Source organism: Hypomesus nipponensis, chromosome 6 (genome assembly GCF_054491055.1).
Source record: "Hypomesus nipponensis isolate SF chromosome 6, ASM5449105v1, whole genome shotgun sequence".
Lineage (NCBI taxonomy): Eukaryota > Metazoa > Chordata > Actinopteri > Osmeriformes > Osmeridae > Hypomesus > Hypomesus nipponensis.
The window spans coordinates 2,710,159-2,729,020 of NC_140366.1; the positions used below are offsets into that span (position 1 = coordinate 2,710,159).

The window sequence follows — 18,862 nt, forward strand, 5'->3', positions numbered from 1 at the left end:
AAGCAGTTCTGGTAATTTGCTTAAAGGGGCAATTGACTGCAAAACCGATTTTACCTTGTCATAGTTGAATAACGACAGTTCGGTGGGTAAAATGAACATACCGTGAATATCAAAGTCCATTGACACCTCTTTCCTATTCAAATCTCAAAAAGAAAAAATTTAGCTGTAAAACGCTAGCTTTTTAACAAAGCTACCGGTCCTACGTAGGACCGGTGATTGCCCTCTTATTGGCTCTGGTCTGTATCTTTGTCACGCCCCAGAATTTACATCCAGACCAGCCCGAGGTAGCGTCTATCTCCAATACTAGTTTAGCTGCGTGCTGCTCTGTGTAAGCTACTTATAAGGAATTACAAAGGAGAACGTTTTTAATTATAACAAGGATATTGAAAATGGACCACGGTCGTAAATGATGTGTTCCAGGCTGTAGCCTACAGGGAAGGCTAACACTCACAGTCTTCCCAAGGAGCCAAACATTCGACAGGCATGGCTGCTGTTGTCTATGAGAATATCCCGGCGAAGTTCGACACTCAATCATTCATTTGCTCTGAACATTTCACCCAAGACTGTTTTGACAACCTTGGACAATTGCAAGCAGGACTTGCTAGGAAGCTGAACCTGGAAAGAGGTGCTGTTCCGACCGTATGCTCATTGCAACCGCATAAGGACAGTATGAGGTTGTGCTAACAGTTATTAGCAATGCTAACTTTTCCTGTATAATATAGCATACCAGGTAGAATGCTAAATACATTTCTACACACATTAAATGACTCTAGCTAGACTAGCTGTAGTCGGCATTAGAAGGGGAGCTTCCGAAAAATAGCCAAAAAACGAACAGCAGTCTGGCTTATTGCTAACGCCTGTCTAGATAATCTATTTGAAAGATCTGGAGAAAGGCAGGTGCTTGATACAGGATACGGTAGCATTGCTAGTAACTGTTACTAGTAACACCTAGACTGTAGGCATGTAAACAAGTTTAGCTTGCTAACGCAAGAGCATAGGTAGAATGTGTGATAATTTAGCCTAGTTTATTGGCAATGGGGCTAATGTTGATTAATGTTCCTGACTGTGTTTCATTCAAATAAATAACCTGTGTAATGTAAATCTACAATTCAAGATGCATGTTTGTCCAGATCTTGGTCATGTTATTTTTCAGCAAGTTATTTAGAGCTAGCTAGCTAACTGAAGCCGAGTAGAATCAGGATATGGTTTGTTTGCTAAGCTGTAGCCTAACGTTCTACCCACCCAAGTCAATCCAGTTTGCTTCAACAACAGAAGTGGAAACAAGTAATGTTAATTTTTTCAAATCATATATAGTCAATCTGTTGAAAACAGTGTTGTGTAGACACAATAGATTTATTTGCACGTTTGTATTTCAAGTCTCCAACTTCGGTGTTTCAGCGAGTGCTGCTGTTGGCCGTGTTGCGTTTTTGCTCCCCAGCTTCACTCGTTGAAAACCAGCGCGCAGCTCATCTAAATATTAATGAGCATACCATAAAAGGAGAAAAGCTAGTGTTTTTTCCCGGGAACATTTCAGAGGATCTGTCAGTGGGCGTAGAGCAGCACCCGGGCCATTTTCAACCCAACCAATGTTACATACCCTGTTTGGAGACCTTAAGGAACAGTGTGAAATACAAAAAAAAACTGTCAATTGCCCCTTTAATATGGTACTCAAACGAAAGGTCTGGGTCCATTGTGACTCCTAGATTTTTTTACCAGCTGGCTTTGAGAGACTTTGACGCCGTCTAAGTCTAAGGTCAGATTGGATACATTATTTCTGTATTTTTTAGGACCAAAGATTTGAACCTTGGTTTTATCCAAATTAAGGAAATTTGCAGTCATCCAAGTTCTCAACCTGGAAACACATTTTTCCATTGCATGTGGAAATTCTCTAGACTATATAGACATATATAGCTGAGTATCATCTGCATAACAGTGAAAATGTACCCCAGAGCTTCTAATTATGTTTACTAAAGGCAACATATAGAGTGAACCTAGAGTGAGCCTAGAACTGAAACCTTTGGCACTCCGTATTTTACAGTGGAGCTCCTGGATGAGCAGCCATCATATTGGACATATTGTGATCGATCAGATAGATACGATCTAAACCACTGAAGTGAAGTACCAGAAATCCCAACATAGTTTTCCATACGTTCCAGGAGAATCTCATGATCCACAGTGTCAAAAGCTGCACTTAGGTCTAGAAGAACCAGGACAGAGATAGAGCCCGTGTCAGAGGCTGATAATAGATCTTTGACTACCTTGGCTAATGCAGTTTCAGTACTGTGGTGAAGACAAAATCCAGACTGGAGAGGTTCATAAAGCTGATTTGAAGAGAGGTGCTCAGTGAGCTGTTGTGCCACAGCCTTTTTTTGTTTTGTTTTTTGAGAAATGGCAAATTTGAAATTGGCCTGTAGTTGCTAAGACAACCTGGATCCAGGTTTTTTTTTTTTAAGAAGGGTCTTAATAATAGCTTGTTTGAAATCGTCGGGGACTTGGCCAGTTACAATAGATTCATTAATAATACTGAGCATTGGTGGTCCAATAATAGGGAGAAGTTCCTTAGAGAGTTTGGCAGGGAGGGGATTGAGAAGGCAGCTAGTGGGTTTCAAGGAGTCTATCAGCTCGATGAACGCTTCCATAGAAATAGGGTTAAATTGAGTGAGAGCCTCAACAAGTAGCATGCTGGATATAGAGGAAAGTACAGTGTTGATGGCCACTCCTCCAGGACTAGTCTGTAGTTTGTCCCTTAGTGCATTTTTGGGTCAAAGGTCTGAACTAACACAGAGTGTACTTTTCTTAGTGAGTTTTGCAACAATATCAAATAGGAACTGAGTGTTGTGTTTGTTCTTACTAATCAACTTAGAGAAATATTCTGATCTGGACCTGATGAGGACTTGCTTGTACTCCATTTGTCTGTCCTTCCAGGCCAGGTGGAAAACCTCCAATTTAGTAGTACGCTACTTATGTTCTAGCTTTCTAGTGGACCTCTTGATAGTGCGGGTTTCCTCTGAATACCATGGAGCCAGTTTCTTGTCTTTTCTTTTCCTTGGTTTGAGTGGGGTAACAGAGTTGAGGGATAGGTAAAGAACCAAATTCAGATCCCTCGTTTAAGCATTTAATGATTTATTTGGGACGTCAAGTGCTTCTAGTGCAGCGGGTAGAATACTAGCCAGTTCCAGAGCTGTGTTTGGGGTTATGCAGCGGCTAGTAAAAATATTCTCAGTGCCTCCGAGGCTCTGGCAGAGGTTCATTTTGAAAGTAACCAGGCAATGGTCTGATAATATAGGATTGTGGGGATGGACAATGACGTCACTAATCTTGATTCCCCGCGTGAGAACTAAATCCAATGTATGCAAGTGAAGATAGGTAGGTTTGGAAACAACCTTAGTGAGACTTGTGGAATCACCCATAATTAAGATATTATCATTATATGTCACAAGATCAGCACGAAAAACTACTAATTCCGTACAGCGTTAGTGAGCTACACTGGTTTACAACTACAGGCCTATAATGATAATTTCACCATCGAATTGTTTACTTTTAATATAATGTTAAACTAAAAGTTTTTTTTTGTGAGGCATGTTTATTACGAATTAAAAAAGGATGTATTACAGACCGCTGTTGTATGTGTTTTTCAACAGAAGCTAATGATGTCATGATGCTAACGCCTAGTGAAATAGTAGACTACTGTTTCCGAAAGTAGATGTACTAATAATATCAGTGTATATCGTATTGTACATTACTTCTCACACACAACATTCTCACAATGTTAAATGAGCAAATAGTTACCACCTTGGCCTTTGACTGTGGTGTTTCTGCAGCTGTCTTGCAGTTTTAGGTAGCTAGCTTTCTCCAAGAAGTTAATGAGCGCATGGGTTTGTGACATTTGTGACTGTGGCCAGCTAAGTAGCCAACGTTAGCTTAACTTTTCGCCTCAAAAACTTACATTATTCCTAAACCATCAAACGGAATGTTTGCAGGGATACAAGCAACGCAATCAGGACCAAGACGAACATTTTGACACTGACCTTGTCTATGTAGTGCAAAAATTCATGTTTTTTTTAAGGGTGGGAAAATAATAAATAATATATATGTTTGTGTAACTTACTGTAGCATTGCTAGTCATATGTTGATAAGTAAGAGTCAAGAAGTGGTCTGATTGGTTGTTCTTGTGTATAAAGGGAATTGTGAAGCATTGTTCTATGGATTCTTGATCTCCTGAGACCTTCTCAGCTCTGGCTTGTCCTTGTACTCATTCTCTTTGCTCACCTCTTGCTGTCACTCTCATTTACAATAATCATGGTAGCGTAGGTAAGAGTTAACCTTCATTTTGTAACATGTTTGCCTTGTAATTGATTTCATTCATTTGCAATGTTATTAAAGGTATATTTAATTGAACCGTACTTTGACCCTTCTTGCTCTGATTTAACCCATAGTCAAATAACTGTAATTCCATTGGTATTGGCATTGTTTGGTTCATGCTAATCCATTGATCAGTTTCTCGTCTTCCTTTAAACCATAGGGGAATTATCTTAGGTTGTTTGGCCAATATTTAACCCCCTACAAATTTATAACGTAGGAAACAGCAGACACAAATGAAGGCTTCATAATAATTTGCATGAATGTAGGCTACCACAGCATTGGCAATTTGATTAGAATAGATTTTGAGGTTGAACAAGTTCTTCAGAGAAATATAAATACCAAAACCATTGAGAAGAACTGTCATCACCTGCTGCATCACGGGCACTGCACTATCTATCTTGAATTCCTGAAATGTGTGTGTCACCAACATTGTGGACTGTGCCCTATCTATAATTCTAGGAATCTGTGTTTGTCACTATGATGTCACGAAAGTGAAGTATTGTGTTACGACTGCCGTCATGGGTTGCATATAGAACGTTGGCAGTAACCCCGCGGAGGCTAGTTAGTAGTGATGGGAAGTTCGGATCATTTGACTGAATCGGTTCTTTGAATCTCGTTCAGTAAAATGAACAAATCTTTTTTTGAGTCATTCGTTCATTATGTTTATACTTTGTACTGCTGAGTTATAAATGACAAGTGATATTGTTACTGCAGTTAACAAGTGAATCAGTTACACATGTCCAATATGATGGATCTGGTAAAATTGCCAAAAATGGCTAAAATAATTGGGTGAGCCACACCCCAAAATTATTTAGGTGGCTCCTCATACCCTGTTAAGTGGGCCATAAAAAGCTTTTGATACTAGTTGCAAAAATGTAAAAGTTAAAAGGGCAGTAGGATTTTGGTAACACTTTTTTTTATACCTGCCGAAATCCTCCCCCCCATATCTTGGGGCTATAAGATCTGACACACCCCAAAATTATTTTGGTGTCTTCTCATGCCCTGTAAAGTGTGCCGTAAAAAGATGTTGATACTAGTTGCAAAAATGTAAAAGTTAGAAGGGCAGTAGGATTTTGGCAACACTTTTTTTTATACCTGCCGAAATCCTCCCCCCCCCCATATCTTGGGGCTATAAGATCTGACACTCCCCAACTATGCGGGGATGTGGACAATCTGGATGGTGACACTAACTGGGTTATAGCTTGTCAACTGGTATTGAATTCAATACTTTTTTCACTACTAGACATATTCATAATGAAGCATTGGTATTTCTTTGTATAAGAGGTAATGTTATTTGTGTTGTTATGTTGATGTTATAGATGACAGTGCCAGTTTTGTCATTCCTAATGTGTGATCATTCATTATCATTCCACAAAAATGTCTTAAAGTTTATCCAAAATTTTTGGTTGGCTGTGAAAGCTACCTCAGATGGTTCCATTATGATTGTGCTCAAATCCAACTGAGAAGAATATGTCTGTGCTGCCTGCCATAAACAGCCCTGATTTTCATGATCAAGCCTCGAATTTGTTAAATCTTTTATTTAAATTATCACAATTTTTTTCTTTTTTCCTACCTTGTGTTAAATGTATTATTATAGTTTTTGTTTAAAATACATTTTATGGAACCTATCAAAATGTCACGAAGGGAATCGAAGGGTCCAGGCTCGACTCAGGAACCAAGCACACTGTACATTGCAAGTGAGAAGATCCTAACAAGGCTGTGGGAAGCAGGATCTATACAATGGATATGATTGTAAACACAAAACAGTTGTGTGGCAAGTAGTTTAAGGAGAGGGAAATAGAAGTTGAATTGTGGTAGGAGGGACCTGTGAGCAGGTATAGTATAGTCTATAATAGCAAGTACAACGTAATCAAGAATCAGAAGGGATTAGTTCTACTAAAATTGATTAGTACAAATGAATACAAAGAAGGATGCTCGCTTTAACCAGACAGTGACTATGATAACAGCAGTTGCAACTACAACATAATTCACATATTACCTCATTGTGATTATAGGACAGTGTAGCACAACATCGTTTCTCAAGTGCAGCTCAACATTACGTCTGTTTCCGTGAGACAATCATTCAGATTTTACATGTAGCACGACATACAAATCGTATAGGCTCTCAAGTGCAGCCCATCATGACTTATATTTTAATGAAATATTAATGAAATAGCCTATTGACAATTTTCTTAAAGCCTAAGACGAGGGAACCTAGGCTTAACATAGGCGAACCTAGGCGATTTTTACAATCTACACATGGCAATAAGCTAGGAAGGTAGTGCGCTTTAACGCGTAGGGGAGTGGAATTCTGCGGGGGAGTGAGAATATGGTCCAACACCGGCGGACCTGAGACAACGGGTTGGGGCGTGGAGGGGGAGGAGGTCTGAAAGGTAGTGAAGGGCCAGGTTCATATCTGCAAACTTGTCACTTTTCTGTGAAAATAGCCGTTTTGAATTAAAAAAGTCATCCACGTGAAACGTGTAGATCCAGAGAGTTTTTATTTTTATTTGGGGGGGGGGGGGGGGGGGGGGCTATACAATTTCCCATAAACGGGAGTTTCAAAAACCTACTGCGGTCGTCTTCACAATAAAGCATCTTTGGGGATACGTCAGGCGAGTCATTTGGCCAATCACAATCAAGTGAACTGCAGCGTCTTCTTTGAAAAGGCTACTGGTCAGCTTGTCGACTAGTCAGCTTGTCAGCTAACGTAAGATCAGCGAAATGTGTTGCAGTGGCCTACCTACAATGTTGCAGCAATATACGTTCGTAATTTCATTACGAACACGTAATGAAACAAGACCAATTGGTGTCTGGTTTAATGTGTGATCAAAACACCTGCTCTGGCGGATCATGTAACGTTGATTTAATGCAGTTGGAGTACCTTAACAAACGTTTATGATCATGAAAAAGTAGCCCTGGTCCAGCACATAAAATGTTGACAATTGTTTTCCAGAATGAGCGAGCTTAAAGAGAAGGATTCCATTTATATAGCACAGCTGGACTCAGGGCTAAGGTGCAAATGTAGCTGGGCCTGGCTAAAGATCGAGGTCAAGACCCATGTGAAGGGGATTTCTGCTTCGTTGTAAAGGTGACTAATCAGGCTTTCCAACGATATAAAACACAATACCAATTGGTATTATTGAAGTGGAGGAATAATCAACCGAAATAACGTTTCCGAACTTTTGTTTCTGAAACGTTTGTTTCTTTTTTTAGGCCATAAGGTGAACTAGGAAAAAGTGGCAAGAAAGTGATTTTCGTTCCCACACGTGGGCACTACTTTTTAAATGCATTTTTGCATAGACAACACCCTTATTGACTTTATGTTAAAAGTTCTCCGCAAAATATCCTGCAGTTTTTTTGTCACAATCCATAAATGTATATGATTTTACATTTAAAAAAACGAAATTCTTATGCTGCTGGTTTTGCTTTTAACTTTATTTTTATTCATTTTAGCAACACAAAATAGTTCTCAAACTGTCATTTATACATGTACCTAAACATTTGAGACAGGTATTGGTGCATTACTATACTCAAGTGTGAATGTAGACCATGAAATATGGTACATTTGTAGAAAATATGCTTATGAATTGGCACCAAGCAAAATTAAACATACACATTGTAAATTTAGCAAAACTGTGATGTTTTATACATCAAAATGTTCAGTAGGCACAGTGTAATCACAGAAAGATAAAAAGAAAGAAGCACACTGGCCCAAGTTGGCTGAAATGACTCAAAATGCTACCCCGACACTTAATTCTGAATAATGCCAAACATTTGACAATTCAACAATAGATTCATTACAGCTAAAAAACAACCTAAAATACAACACAGCGCATCTTTACTCATCAGTATTATCCCTACTCATCAGTATCATACTCATCAGAATCATCTTTACTCATCAGAATCATCCCTACTCTTCAGTATCATCCCTATTTATCAGTATCATCCCTACTCATCAGTATAATCCCTAATCATCAGTAACATCTTTACTCATCAGTATCATCCCTACTCATCAGTATCATCTTTCCTCATCAGAATCATCCCTAATCATCAGTATCATCCCTATTGCTATAGTCAGAGCTGTCATCCCATGTAGCCCTTTCCTCTGTTTCCTGGGTAACATTTGCACAATTTTGGCACCGACAAATCAATACAAGAAAGTCTTGCAGACATACAGGAACATCTTCCACACTCACATTTGCCTTGTTTGCAACTGTAGTGGACTACCTGCAACACACTTTCAGGGGCTGGATTTCCAGTCAAGTATGTTATTGTCAGATGCACAGAACAACACAAGGTCAGACTGGTCACTGAAAAATCCTTAGGACAAGACAACGCAAAGCAACCTGGCATAACATAACATATAGTGCACAGAATATAGATTACATCTATGATAAGCAAAAACATAATAAACCTCCTAATATATAATAATATACAATACAGTATAGTAAACCCTTTAAATACACAATACACATAATAACCTATACTAACCTTATAAACCTAAGCTAACCTAAGACAAGTGAAGTTCAATAGTGCAATATAGCTGATAGTGCAACCAGTAGCTGAAAGTGGCAGTGTGTAAAATGACTAGTGAGAAGTGTATCAGTGTCCATATCAATGTTCATTCAGAAGCCTGATGGCCCTCGGAAAGAAACTGTTTGTCCAGTCTGCATGTGTGAGACCAAATGCTACGGTATTGCCTGCCAGAAGGCAACGGGGTAAAAAGACTGAATGATGGGAGGTAACAGTCTCTTAGCGTCTTTTGTCGGGGGCATGGATAGTTCTGGCAAAGCTGACGATGCCATGCAGAATGCTTTGTATCTTGCACCGTTCATGGTTTTGGCAGATGAGTGGCCATAAAGGTGGCACACATATTTGCAAAGTAGTTCATCATGAAGTCAGGACAATAACCTCTCTCTCAACGTCAGCAAGACCAAGGAGATGATTGTGGACTATAGGAGGCGGCAGGAGGAGGAGCATGCACCCCTACACATCAACGGATCCGAAGTGGAGAAGGTCAGCTGCTTCAAGTTCCTCGGGGATGAACATCAGCAATGATCTCACCTGGTCTGTTTACAAGGTGGTCAAAGCGGCCCGTAAAGGCCTCTTCTTCCTGAGGAGACTGAAGAAGTTCGGCATGGAGTCATCCTCACTAACTTTCACAGATACACTATAGAGAGCATTCTGACCGGTTGCATCACAGTGTGGTACAGGAGCTGCACAGACAGGGACCGCAAGGCCCTATGTACATTTACATTTAGTCATTTAGCAGACGCTCTTATCCAGAGCGACTTACAGTAAGTACAGGGACATTCCCCCTGAGGCAAGTAGGGTGAAGTGCCTTGCCCAAGGACACAACATCATTTTGCACGGCAGGGAATCGATCCAGCAACCTTCTGATTACTAGCTCGACTCCCTTACCGCACAGCCATCTGACTCCCCATGTCCCCTATATAGTGTGGTCCGTTCTCCTGTCTGTCCGTTCTGAGTTCATCATCGGCAGGAAGCTCTCAGCCCTACAGGACACCTTCCACACACGATGCCTCAGGAAAGCTGACAGGATTCTAAGAGACTGTTACCACCCATACTTCAGTCGCTTTACCCCGTTGTCTTCTGGTAGGCGTTACCGCAGCATTTGGTCGCGCATACGCAGACTGGACAACAGTTTCCATCCAAGGGCCATCCGGCTTCTGATTGGACATTGATGTGGACATTGATTCACTCCATACTAGTCACTTTACACACCGTCACTTCAGCTACTGGTTGCACTATCAATAATATTGCACTATTGTACTTCACTGTACTTCACTTAGTTTAGAATAGGTTTATAGGGTTAGCTATAGGTTATTGAGTGTATTTAGGGGTTAGTATATTGTAATTTTTATATTTATCTGTATATTTAGGAGGTTATTTAAGCTTAGCATAGATGTAATTTATGTTCTGTGTACTTATATGTTATGTTATGCCAGGTGCTTACGTTGTCTTGTCTTAAGAATTTCAGTGCCCAGTCTGACCTTGTGTTGTTCTGTGCATCTAACAGTACAATACTTGAACATAACAAAGTTAGACTGGTCCAGGTAAAAACTGCTACCCATATTTGTAAATACAGTCAGGTATTCATCTTTCTCACAAGCAACACAAAATGCCTTTCTTTTGCCTTTGCCATAAATGTCAATGAAACGCCTGTAGCAAGTGGAGTGAAACCCAGTGTCTTCGGGAACATTGTCAACTTCTAGACAATGTTTGTAAATTTCCGCTATTTTCTGATTCTCACCCTGCAAGCCAAGACACTGTTTGGCCCGGTTTTCTGAATGTATCCCACCGTGTGCAGATAAAATACTTAGTTTTTTCTTTCTTTATGGACATGAGATGCATATAGCATTGTTTAAAATCCTTACAACGTAGTTTTGAAGGTCTGGCCTTAATTTCCTTTTTTTCGCTACTTGATATTTACGAGATTGATGGAGACAACCTCAGACTCTTTAAATGTTGTTACAAAAAGCGGCCACTTTATTGGTTGAGCGGCAAGCACGTGATGATTTCCTCATCACTCATGATCAAAATATAATTACGCGATGAAAGAACTTGTGCTGACTTTAAACACTTTGTGTGTGAGAACTTTGTGTTTTTATCAGAATCAAAGGAATGTAGTGCCCCTTATATGGGAACGGTATGAAACGAAAAACGGCTTCACCTTACGGCCTAATTTGACTGTTACCTGACGTCTTTTCCTTTATTTTCTTCTCGGGGGAGGGGGGGGGAGGCTGGGCTGTATAAAATGTGTCACCTTTTTCAGCCCTTCAGAGTTTGCAGGTTGTTTAGGGCTTTGTAGGTGGTGAGTAATATTTTAAAGGTCACATGACATGAAAATGTTATTTAACATTAATATGAGTTCCCTAGCCTGCCTTTGGTCCCCCAGTGGCTAGAAATTTCGATAGGTGTAAACCAAGCCCCGGGTATTCTTCTCCGCCTTTAAAAAAATGAAAGCTCAAACGCTCGGTTTGAAAATCTCCTCCTTGTGATGTCACAAGGAAGAAGGTTACCTCCCCTCTATCTGCTTTGCCCGCCCAGATAATCTGGCCCGCCCATGAGAAGCTGAGCTATGACCGTGCAAGTGTTTTTATCCTCGAAAAACATCATAACTTGCAAAGGAACGAAGCATTACATTTGCCTTTCCCCTCATTTAAATGACTGAGTGTGCACCTCTGCAAACCAGGGTGATCAGATGAGAATTGGGAACATTCGAGGCATCTTACAGCACGGGCTACGAGCCATTGCGATACATCCACTGTAAACATTAGCGCATGGTGCCGCCTCTCCTCCTCATTAGCATTTAAAGCTACAGACACAGAAACAGCGCATCTTGAGGAAAGGTCATTGTGGGACTGCTCGTAGTGGCTGTAATTATGCACCAAGGCTGAATTTCAGGAAAGAGACTTCAGATACAGTATTAGGGGACCACTAAGGCCTGTATTAAAGCATCCAAAAACGGCATATCATGTGACCTTTAAAGTCTATCCTGTATTTGACTGGGAGCCAGTGAAGGTTGCGTAGGACCGGGGTTATGTGTTCATTTACGTTCCGTTGCACGGTTTAGGAGCTTAAAACGTTTTTGTGGCAAAAAGTGCCTTGTTTGCACAAAGGGAACTCAGTGCTCGCCTAACGTCACAACGTCAGCATACGTTAGCAACGACGCATAGATACGACATGCATAGATGTGCTGGTAAAACTGTTGCACAGAAAGTATTGTATCGTTGCTGTGGTAGCAGCATCATACATTTAAGAAATTCAAGACTTGCATGTACAGTAAGTAATGCCCATTAAATAATGTATTTAAACTCGAGCTTGTGTGGTGCGTCGCTGTCTTCAATACCACAGCCTAAACTTTGTCAAAATAAATGCTTTTCATTTCCGGAGAATTCAAACAATCCCCTCAGTGAAGTTTGGCTGGCAACAGCAGCTAGCTTGCTCGTAGCAAAATTTACCGGGGGTCAGCTTCTCCACGCAGGGCATTAGACTAGTCTTGACTGAGACCAAATGTCGCATTTGGCATTGTTACTAACAATGATCCCTTCCAGCAAACTTATCTTGAATTAGCCATTTTCCCCTGAATAAATGTCAAGCTTATTTACGTTTTGATGGTACTGTTGGAATCGCGATTCCATTAAATACTGCCAGGGACAACGTTTTTAGAATAGCTTGTTTCAAAGGGGGTTCCGAATGAATGAATGCCATATGAGTAGACCAAATACTTTTATCAGTAAATTATAAAATATCACTAGAAGGGAAAAACAAGGTGACGTTTAAGTCATAGAGGTTAGGACAATTTTTACAGGATTGCTCAATATCTTAATTTGAACTTTTCAACTGAGGCTGCTATAGCTTATCACTATTCCCTCTTGCAGGGGAAATGAGAAGACAGCCGTTTCATTCTACAGTTCACTTTTAGTATTTTGAATTGTAAATGAGCAGCAAAAAATGTATGCTTTTAGAACTGCAATCTTCAGAAATATTAAGTAGGCATTTTCATTTAAAATATACAGAAATATCAGTTTTTAAAATTACAGTTAATAAACAGACACATAAGTGTAACGGAGTTATACTTGTGAAACTCGCTCCTGAGGTATGTAACAGGCCACACGCGCCAACGAAGAGCTATCTTTTCTTTGGCGTAGCTGGTAGTGGTCCCGCTTTGGCAAGTCGGAGGTTGTGCGTTCGAGCCCAGTGAGTGGCGAACGAGCCTTGTCGTGACGGAGCGTGGCTACAGCTGTTACATGCCTGTCACATCTGCAACAAGCACACCCTACAATTTCCCCAGAAATTGTACCTCTAGTTACGAATAGCACTTTCATCATTCAATTGTGAAAAATGATTCAGTAATGGCAGGGACTGTGACTGGTGTTTTAAAAAAAAATGAAATGAAAGCTTATCTGATGGTAAGGAACAGGAAGACTCCACAGATGAAAGTGACAGGTTGTTGGCCTGTCAGTCTCTCCTCACTCTCTCTCTCTTACCCTCCTCCCCCGCCCCAACACACACAATCTATCATCTTATCATGGTCCAGTCTGTGCTTTATTCAGTCACTAACAGGAGGTCTTGAGTGAGTGGAAACGTGTTCTCAACATGGTTCTGCCAGTATTCACAACCTTACTACACCACCCTGCTCTGCTCTTCAGAGTCTGTAGAACTGCACATCTGTGCAGGTACACTCTGTCAGATAAGGGCAAATAACTTATATTGACAAGAAGTGAAAGCCAATAGAATGCTCCATTGCAACACCAGTGCCCAGTAGCAGATCTACGTTTCCGCCATTTTGGAGTGAAAGTGACTTGGCAGTCCACTAGCTTGCTGTCGCTTTTGGCAATATCAGCTGCTTTGTAAAAAAAAAAAAAAAGAATGATGACAACACAGAAAAATTAATCATTATGCAAGTGATCATCAAATCCCTTTTAACAGTTTATTTCAGCAGGTCTATTTAACAGGTCTTCCACCTTTTTTCCACAAGAAAGTATAAAAATCAAACTAAATAAAATGCCATGATACTTCACGTTATGTGCCAGTCAATACGTCTATTTTACCGATTTTATTTGACCGAATTCTGCATTAGCAAAATACTAAAAATTGGCTTTGTTCCAAGATCTCTACAGACCGTGCAACTAATTTACTTGAAAGAGGAATTATTTACTGTGTCGTCTCAGTTACACTCTCAGGGGATACTGTGACTTGCTAAAGTAGGCAAATGGGTAGTACATAACATTTCATAATAATTTCAGTAAATCAAGCAGCGCTGCAAGACCCAGTGAAATGTAACTAATGTTAGCTAGCATCGACATTGGCTAACTTAACTTCCGTAGGCTATCCTCAGTATTTGCAAGCTAGCTAAACTTATACCATATCTAAAATAATTTGTAGACATTATGGATTTTGCCACTAAATGTTGTGTGGTGTTAACTTTTTATAAAAAATAAAATCTCCTACTCTCAACCGAGCCCAGACTGTTTACCCAGGGAGCATTTATACAACCTCCAAACCTTCAGCGTGAGTTGGAGAGCCTTGTTACAGCCCTGTTGCTTCTTCATTTGGTGTGTGTGACTGCCCCCAGCAGAGGGCACGTAGACCCCCCCACAAACACACACACACACATACACTGTGTGGCTGTAAATTACTCCAGAGCAGTGGTTTCAGGTACATATTGTCCTGGTGTCAGTTAAGAGGTAATTTAGCCCCAATGGCTGCCAGCTATAGGCTAACATTATCACTGAAGTTTCTCCTGTAGCCTTCACATCATGTAGTATTTCTGGCAGGCTGCCAGACACTGTATATAGCCTGGCCGGGGTCAAGTTTGACAGCTCTAATAACCCTGCACACACTCACCGTTTAATCCATCAATGGCTCAATGCTAAAATCCTTGAGTGACTGTACTGGCCTGAAATGGCAAAGACAAAGTACCACCAGGCCTATTGAGTCGAATATGTCATAAACTTGCCGGTTAGCCAGAACCTCCAGCAGTTTAAGATAAGTGCTTATAGCGTCTTATTTCTGAGTCCTGTTGACTGTTGTATAAGATATCAATCCTTCTCCCTTTCTTTTGTGATCTGAATAAGGACTGTGTAAATATAGTTATGATCCTGGGTACACAGGATAATTTCTATTGTCAAAGTGGTTATTTATTATTCCAAGCTGTGGTTTTCACTGTCAGGGCTGGAGCGGGCAGGCTTTTGTGCTCGCTGTTGAACGTTTTCCCTCACAGCTGTAATATTTTAACATTCTTTTGTTCTTTTTAAAAATGTGTATATATTTTCTTATTTATATTCACATTTATTCATTTAACAGATGCTTTTATCCAAAGCGACTTCCAAGAGAGAGCTATTGGAGCTAAGAGCTAAGAGAGAGATATTCCATCCCTATTTTAGATGTGGCTTCCTTATATTCTCTCTCTGTGCTCCTGCAGATGCGCCCTCCACAGAGCAACAGGAGCTGTTCACTCAGAAGCTGCAGCAGTGCTGCATGCTGTTCGACTTCATGGACTCTGTCACCGACCTGAAGAGCAAGGAAATCAAGAGGGCCACACTCAACGAGCTGGTGGACTACGTGTCCACCAACAGAGGCGTGCTGGTGGAGTCTGCCTATCCAGAGATCTCCAATATGGTGAGGAACCCATCTCCCCTTATTAGACATGTTGGCTTCTTCTAATACTGGACACTAGGTCAAATAAAGACGCTTTGTGAGATTTGTGGGGGCTTGATGAGAAGTACATGTTCTGTTCAGTAGCACTGTCCTAGGTAGGGATCTATTATCAGGAACCATGTTAGAATGAAAGTAGTAGTTGACACTGTCAGACAGCGTGATGCTGTGAGCGAGGGATCCCAGAAAGAGGTTGCACTTCCACACACTTACTTTTAGGCCACCGTTATACATTTTCAGTGTCCCAATTCCTTACAACCCCCCCTGAGGGTGTGCTATCATAGCACCAGACACATATAAAAATCAGATGTATTTCTGGCTTGAAGAGTTGCCATAATTTTCTGCGCTAGCAATTTTTCAGTTTACTTGAATGTGGGTAGATGAACAATCCTGGGGCAGGAGATAGGGAGAAACCCCAGGGCAGGAAGGAGGGACACTGGGGCAGGAGTGTGAGGTAACAAATATACTGGGGTAGCACCTGACAAAGCAGTCTTAATCAGGCCTTGTCCCTTTGCCCTGAGTCAGAGCCACAGAGAAGACCCAGTCAGGTCCAGTGACTGTTCAGTTACTTCAGCTTGTTTCCATCCGGTCCAGATACAATATGCCAAGATGCAGGACCAAGAGATTTAAAAAGCTAATTTGTCTCTGATGCTAATTGTCCTTTTGAATCACATTGTAATTTTCTGTATTTTTTATGTGAATTGTTTGGCTGGCTGGGCAACCAGTTGACCCATGGGGATAATAAAGATGACCTTGATGCCATGCTAACCTTCTCCACTCAGGGTTGTCAATTCAAAATGGCCACAAACAAGTTTTTGTATGCATCGCAGCAGCGATTGGCTCAGCCTAAATTAACCTTTGCGTCAGGGATGGAGATTGGTTGGTGTAATGGGATGCATGAGGTCAGAAAGATGTACAATGTCTATCCCTTCCTGTGGCAGGGTTGGCAGTAATAGGTAACCATCACACATGCTTAGCCAAGCCAAGGAGACCACAGATTACTCCCAGGGACAGGAAATTTCACTATCAGAGGAGAGGGACACTAGACTAGAGCTCCCCCCCTTTCCTAGCGAGGTGCACCTTGTTGGCTGGGGTGTTGTCATGTGAGCGTGGACCAGAGGAGAGGGATGTTCAGCCTCAGTGCTACACTGGAGGGAACTACACACACACACAAACACAAAATAACAAATATATAGATTTTCATTTCTAATAGAAATGCACTTTTTCTGCGCTGTTCAGCATAACTGTGGTATCAAAATATGGGGGGGGGGGGGTGTTAATGTAGTGTATTCATTGGTGTTCAGGTGATGACATAAGGAAGCTAAAGTAATGGTGGGGTGATGCGCCCCCACCCCCCTCCAAACACGCACACCCTAACCCCTCACTGGGATTCTCAACCTTCTGCTGCCCCTGCTAATAAAGCAGTGGGTGTTTTAGATGCAGTCTATTATGCTGGAGCAACGAGGAGCACTTTGATCATTGAGGCAATGGGAAATTACAAACTGCCTCATCACAGATGTAGCCCCATCAAGGGATGGCTCTCTCAGTGGACAGACAGCACAGCCTCGGCTGCAACACTGGGATTTTAGCTAAACTATAACAGACACTCATCAACTCTCTCTTTCTTCTAAATCTCCCCAGCATGCGAGACTGGGATTACACAGTGTCGTTTCAGAAGTCAACAATGTTCTCTCACCACCCCCGTCTCCTGGTTTTCTGCTGCTCCTGCTTTCTTTCTTGCCGTTTCTAGATGTCTGGTCTCTAGTCTCTGCACCCTCACATTGTCCCTTAGACCCCCTACATACAGAGAGCAGCCTGCCAAGTCCACGCGATGATTCACTCACAGCTCAATCCTGAATACAAATATACCTGACAGACCATGATTTGTTCCTTTTCTCTTGATGCCAATATCCCACCCTCCCACCCCCACCCCGCTCAGGTCTTCAAACATATCTGTCTCACATTCTCACATCCCTCCTCGTATTTCCTCTCTCCCTCCTGTGCAGTGTTCATGGTTGGTAAATTGAATGGACTCGTCTAATGTGCGTGTGTGTGTGTGTAGCCAGTTACATAACCCTCTATGTCAGCTGGATGGAGCTTGTTAGAGTGTGGGCGACACACAGCATATTCTCACACGGGTGTGTGTCAGGGTTGACAGATATAATAGGCTATTTTGGGAAAACAATGTCTATTTTGATACCACAGTTATGCTGAACAGCGCAGAAAAAGTGAATTTCTATTAGAAATAAAAATCTATATATTTGTGTGTTATTTTGTGTGTGTGTGTAGTTCCCTCCAGTGTAGCACTGAGGCTGAACATCCCTCTCCTCTGGTCCACGCTCACATGACAACACCCCAGCCAACAAGGTGCACCTCGCTAGGAAAGGCAGTACTCCTGTGAGTGCTGCTAGGGCATCCTCTCATCCTCATCAGCTAGCAGCTGGGCATGGTCAGCACAATCACTCAGACCTCCTTCACCATGGGGTTTCATCTGGGCCTCTTACTCAAATGAGTGTCCTCTTATCAACCAGGTTGGGATCAGCAATACGTCAGGGTTGGTTGAACAATGAGTACATCCCACTTTGGCCGGCCCACATAGTTCAAAACGTTCCATTGCGCATGGTCTCTGAGTGTCTCTAATTGGGATCGTGGGCGAGGGTGTCTCCTGTCCTGTCCTTAGCCTCCCAGAGGACGCGGGCTGGAGATAAAAGGCTTTGTTGCCTATGGCGGCCGTTGTCAGGCCTCTTATCCCCTATCCATGGCAGGACTGGCCCATTCTAATGAGACTAGACGGGATTAAAACCGGAGGGAGGGAGGGAGGGCGTAAAGAGAGGTGGAGAGCAGGAGAGATGGGGGGCGTGGGAGAGGTTGAAACAAGCGAACGTGGCACCAGCCCGGGGACCTGTGCAAGGTATTCTGGGTAGAGAACTGGGTCTGAGAGAGGTGCTTGCTGAATGAACCAGGAATTAGCAGGGCTTCAGGCAGCTTCATGCCTTGTCCAACACACCAGCACCATTTGGAAATTGCTTTTCAGTTAAGCAAAACGATTCCCCTCTTTGAAAACGATTTGATGTGATGAAACAAACATCTGGCATTTTCTTGCAGTGACTTTTATTTTTTTCTGTTTCTTTGAAGTGTATGTAAATATCAACAAGAAAGGTTTTGGTGAAACACGTTGGACCTGCTCTTGACGTTAATGCTATTTTGGGATAAATTAGGGGTAATTTAGTTGCTTGTTGAGTCTTGGCTTAACTAGTGGTCATCTCGGGAGGGGGCTCTATGGAATTAAAATCATTGTTATGAAAAAAACAAC

The 18,862-nt window shown here is 41.6% G+C and overlaps 1 protein-coding gene across 7 annotated transcripts in view; it reads left to right on the forward strand.

Annotated features, from left to right (window-relative positions):
- Window positions 1-18,862, forward strand: part of ppp2r5a (protein phosphatase 2, regulatory subunit B', alpha isoform) — an 89,136-nt gene that overhangs the window by 34,468 nt on the left and 35,806 nt on the right. For all 7 annotated transcript variants that reach the window (XR_014758435.1, XM_084699618.1, XM_084699620.1 and 4 more), the window contains one exon: window positions 15,317-15,513. Coding sequence is in view for 6 of the 7 variants with exons in the window: in XM_084699618.1 (XP_084555744.1) it covers window positions 15,317-15,513 (197 nt within the window). In the remaining variant the exon portion in view is untranslated. The remainder of the gene's footprint in view (window positions 1-15,316; window positions 15,514-18,862) is intronic.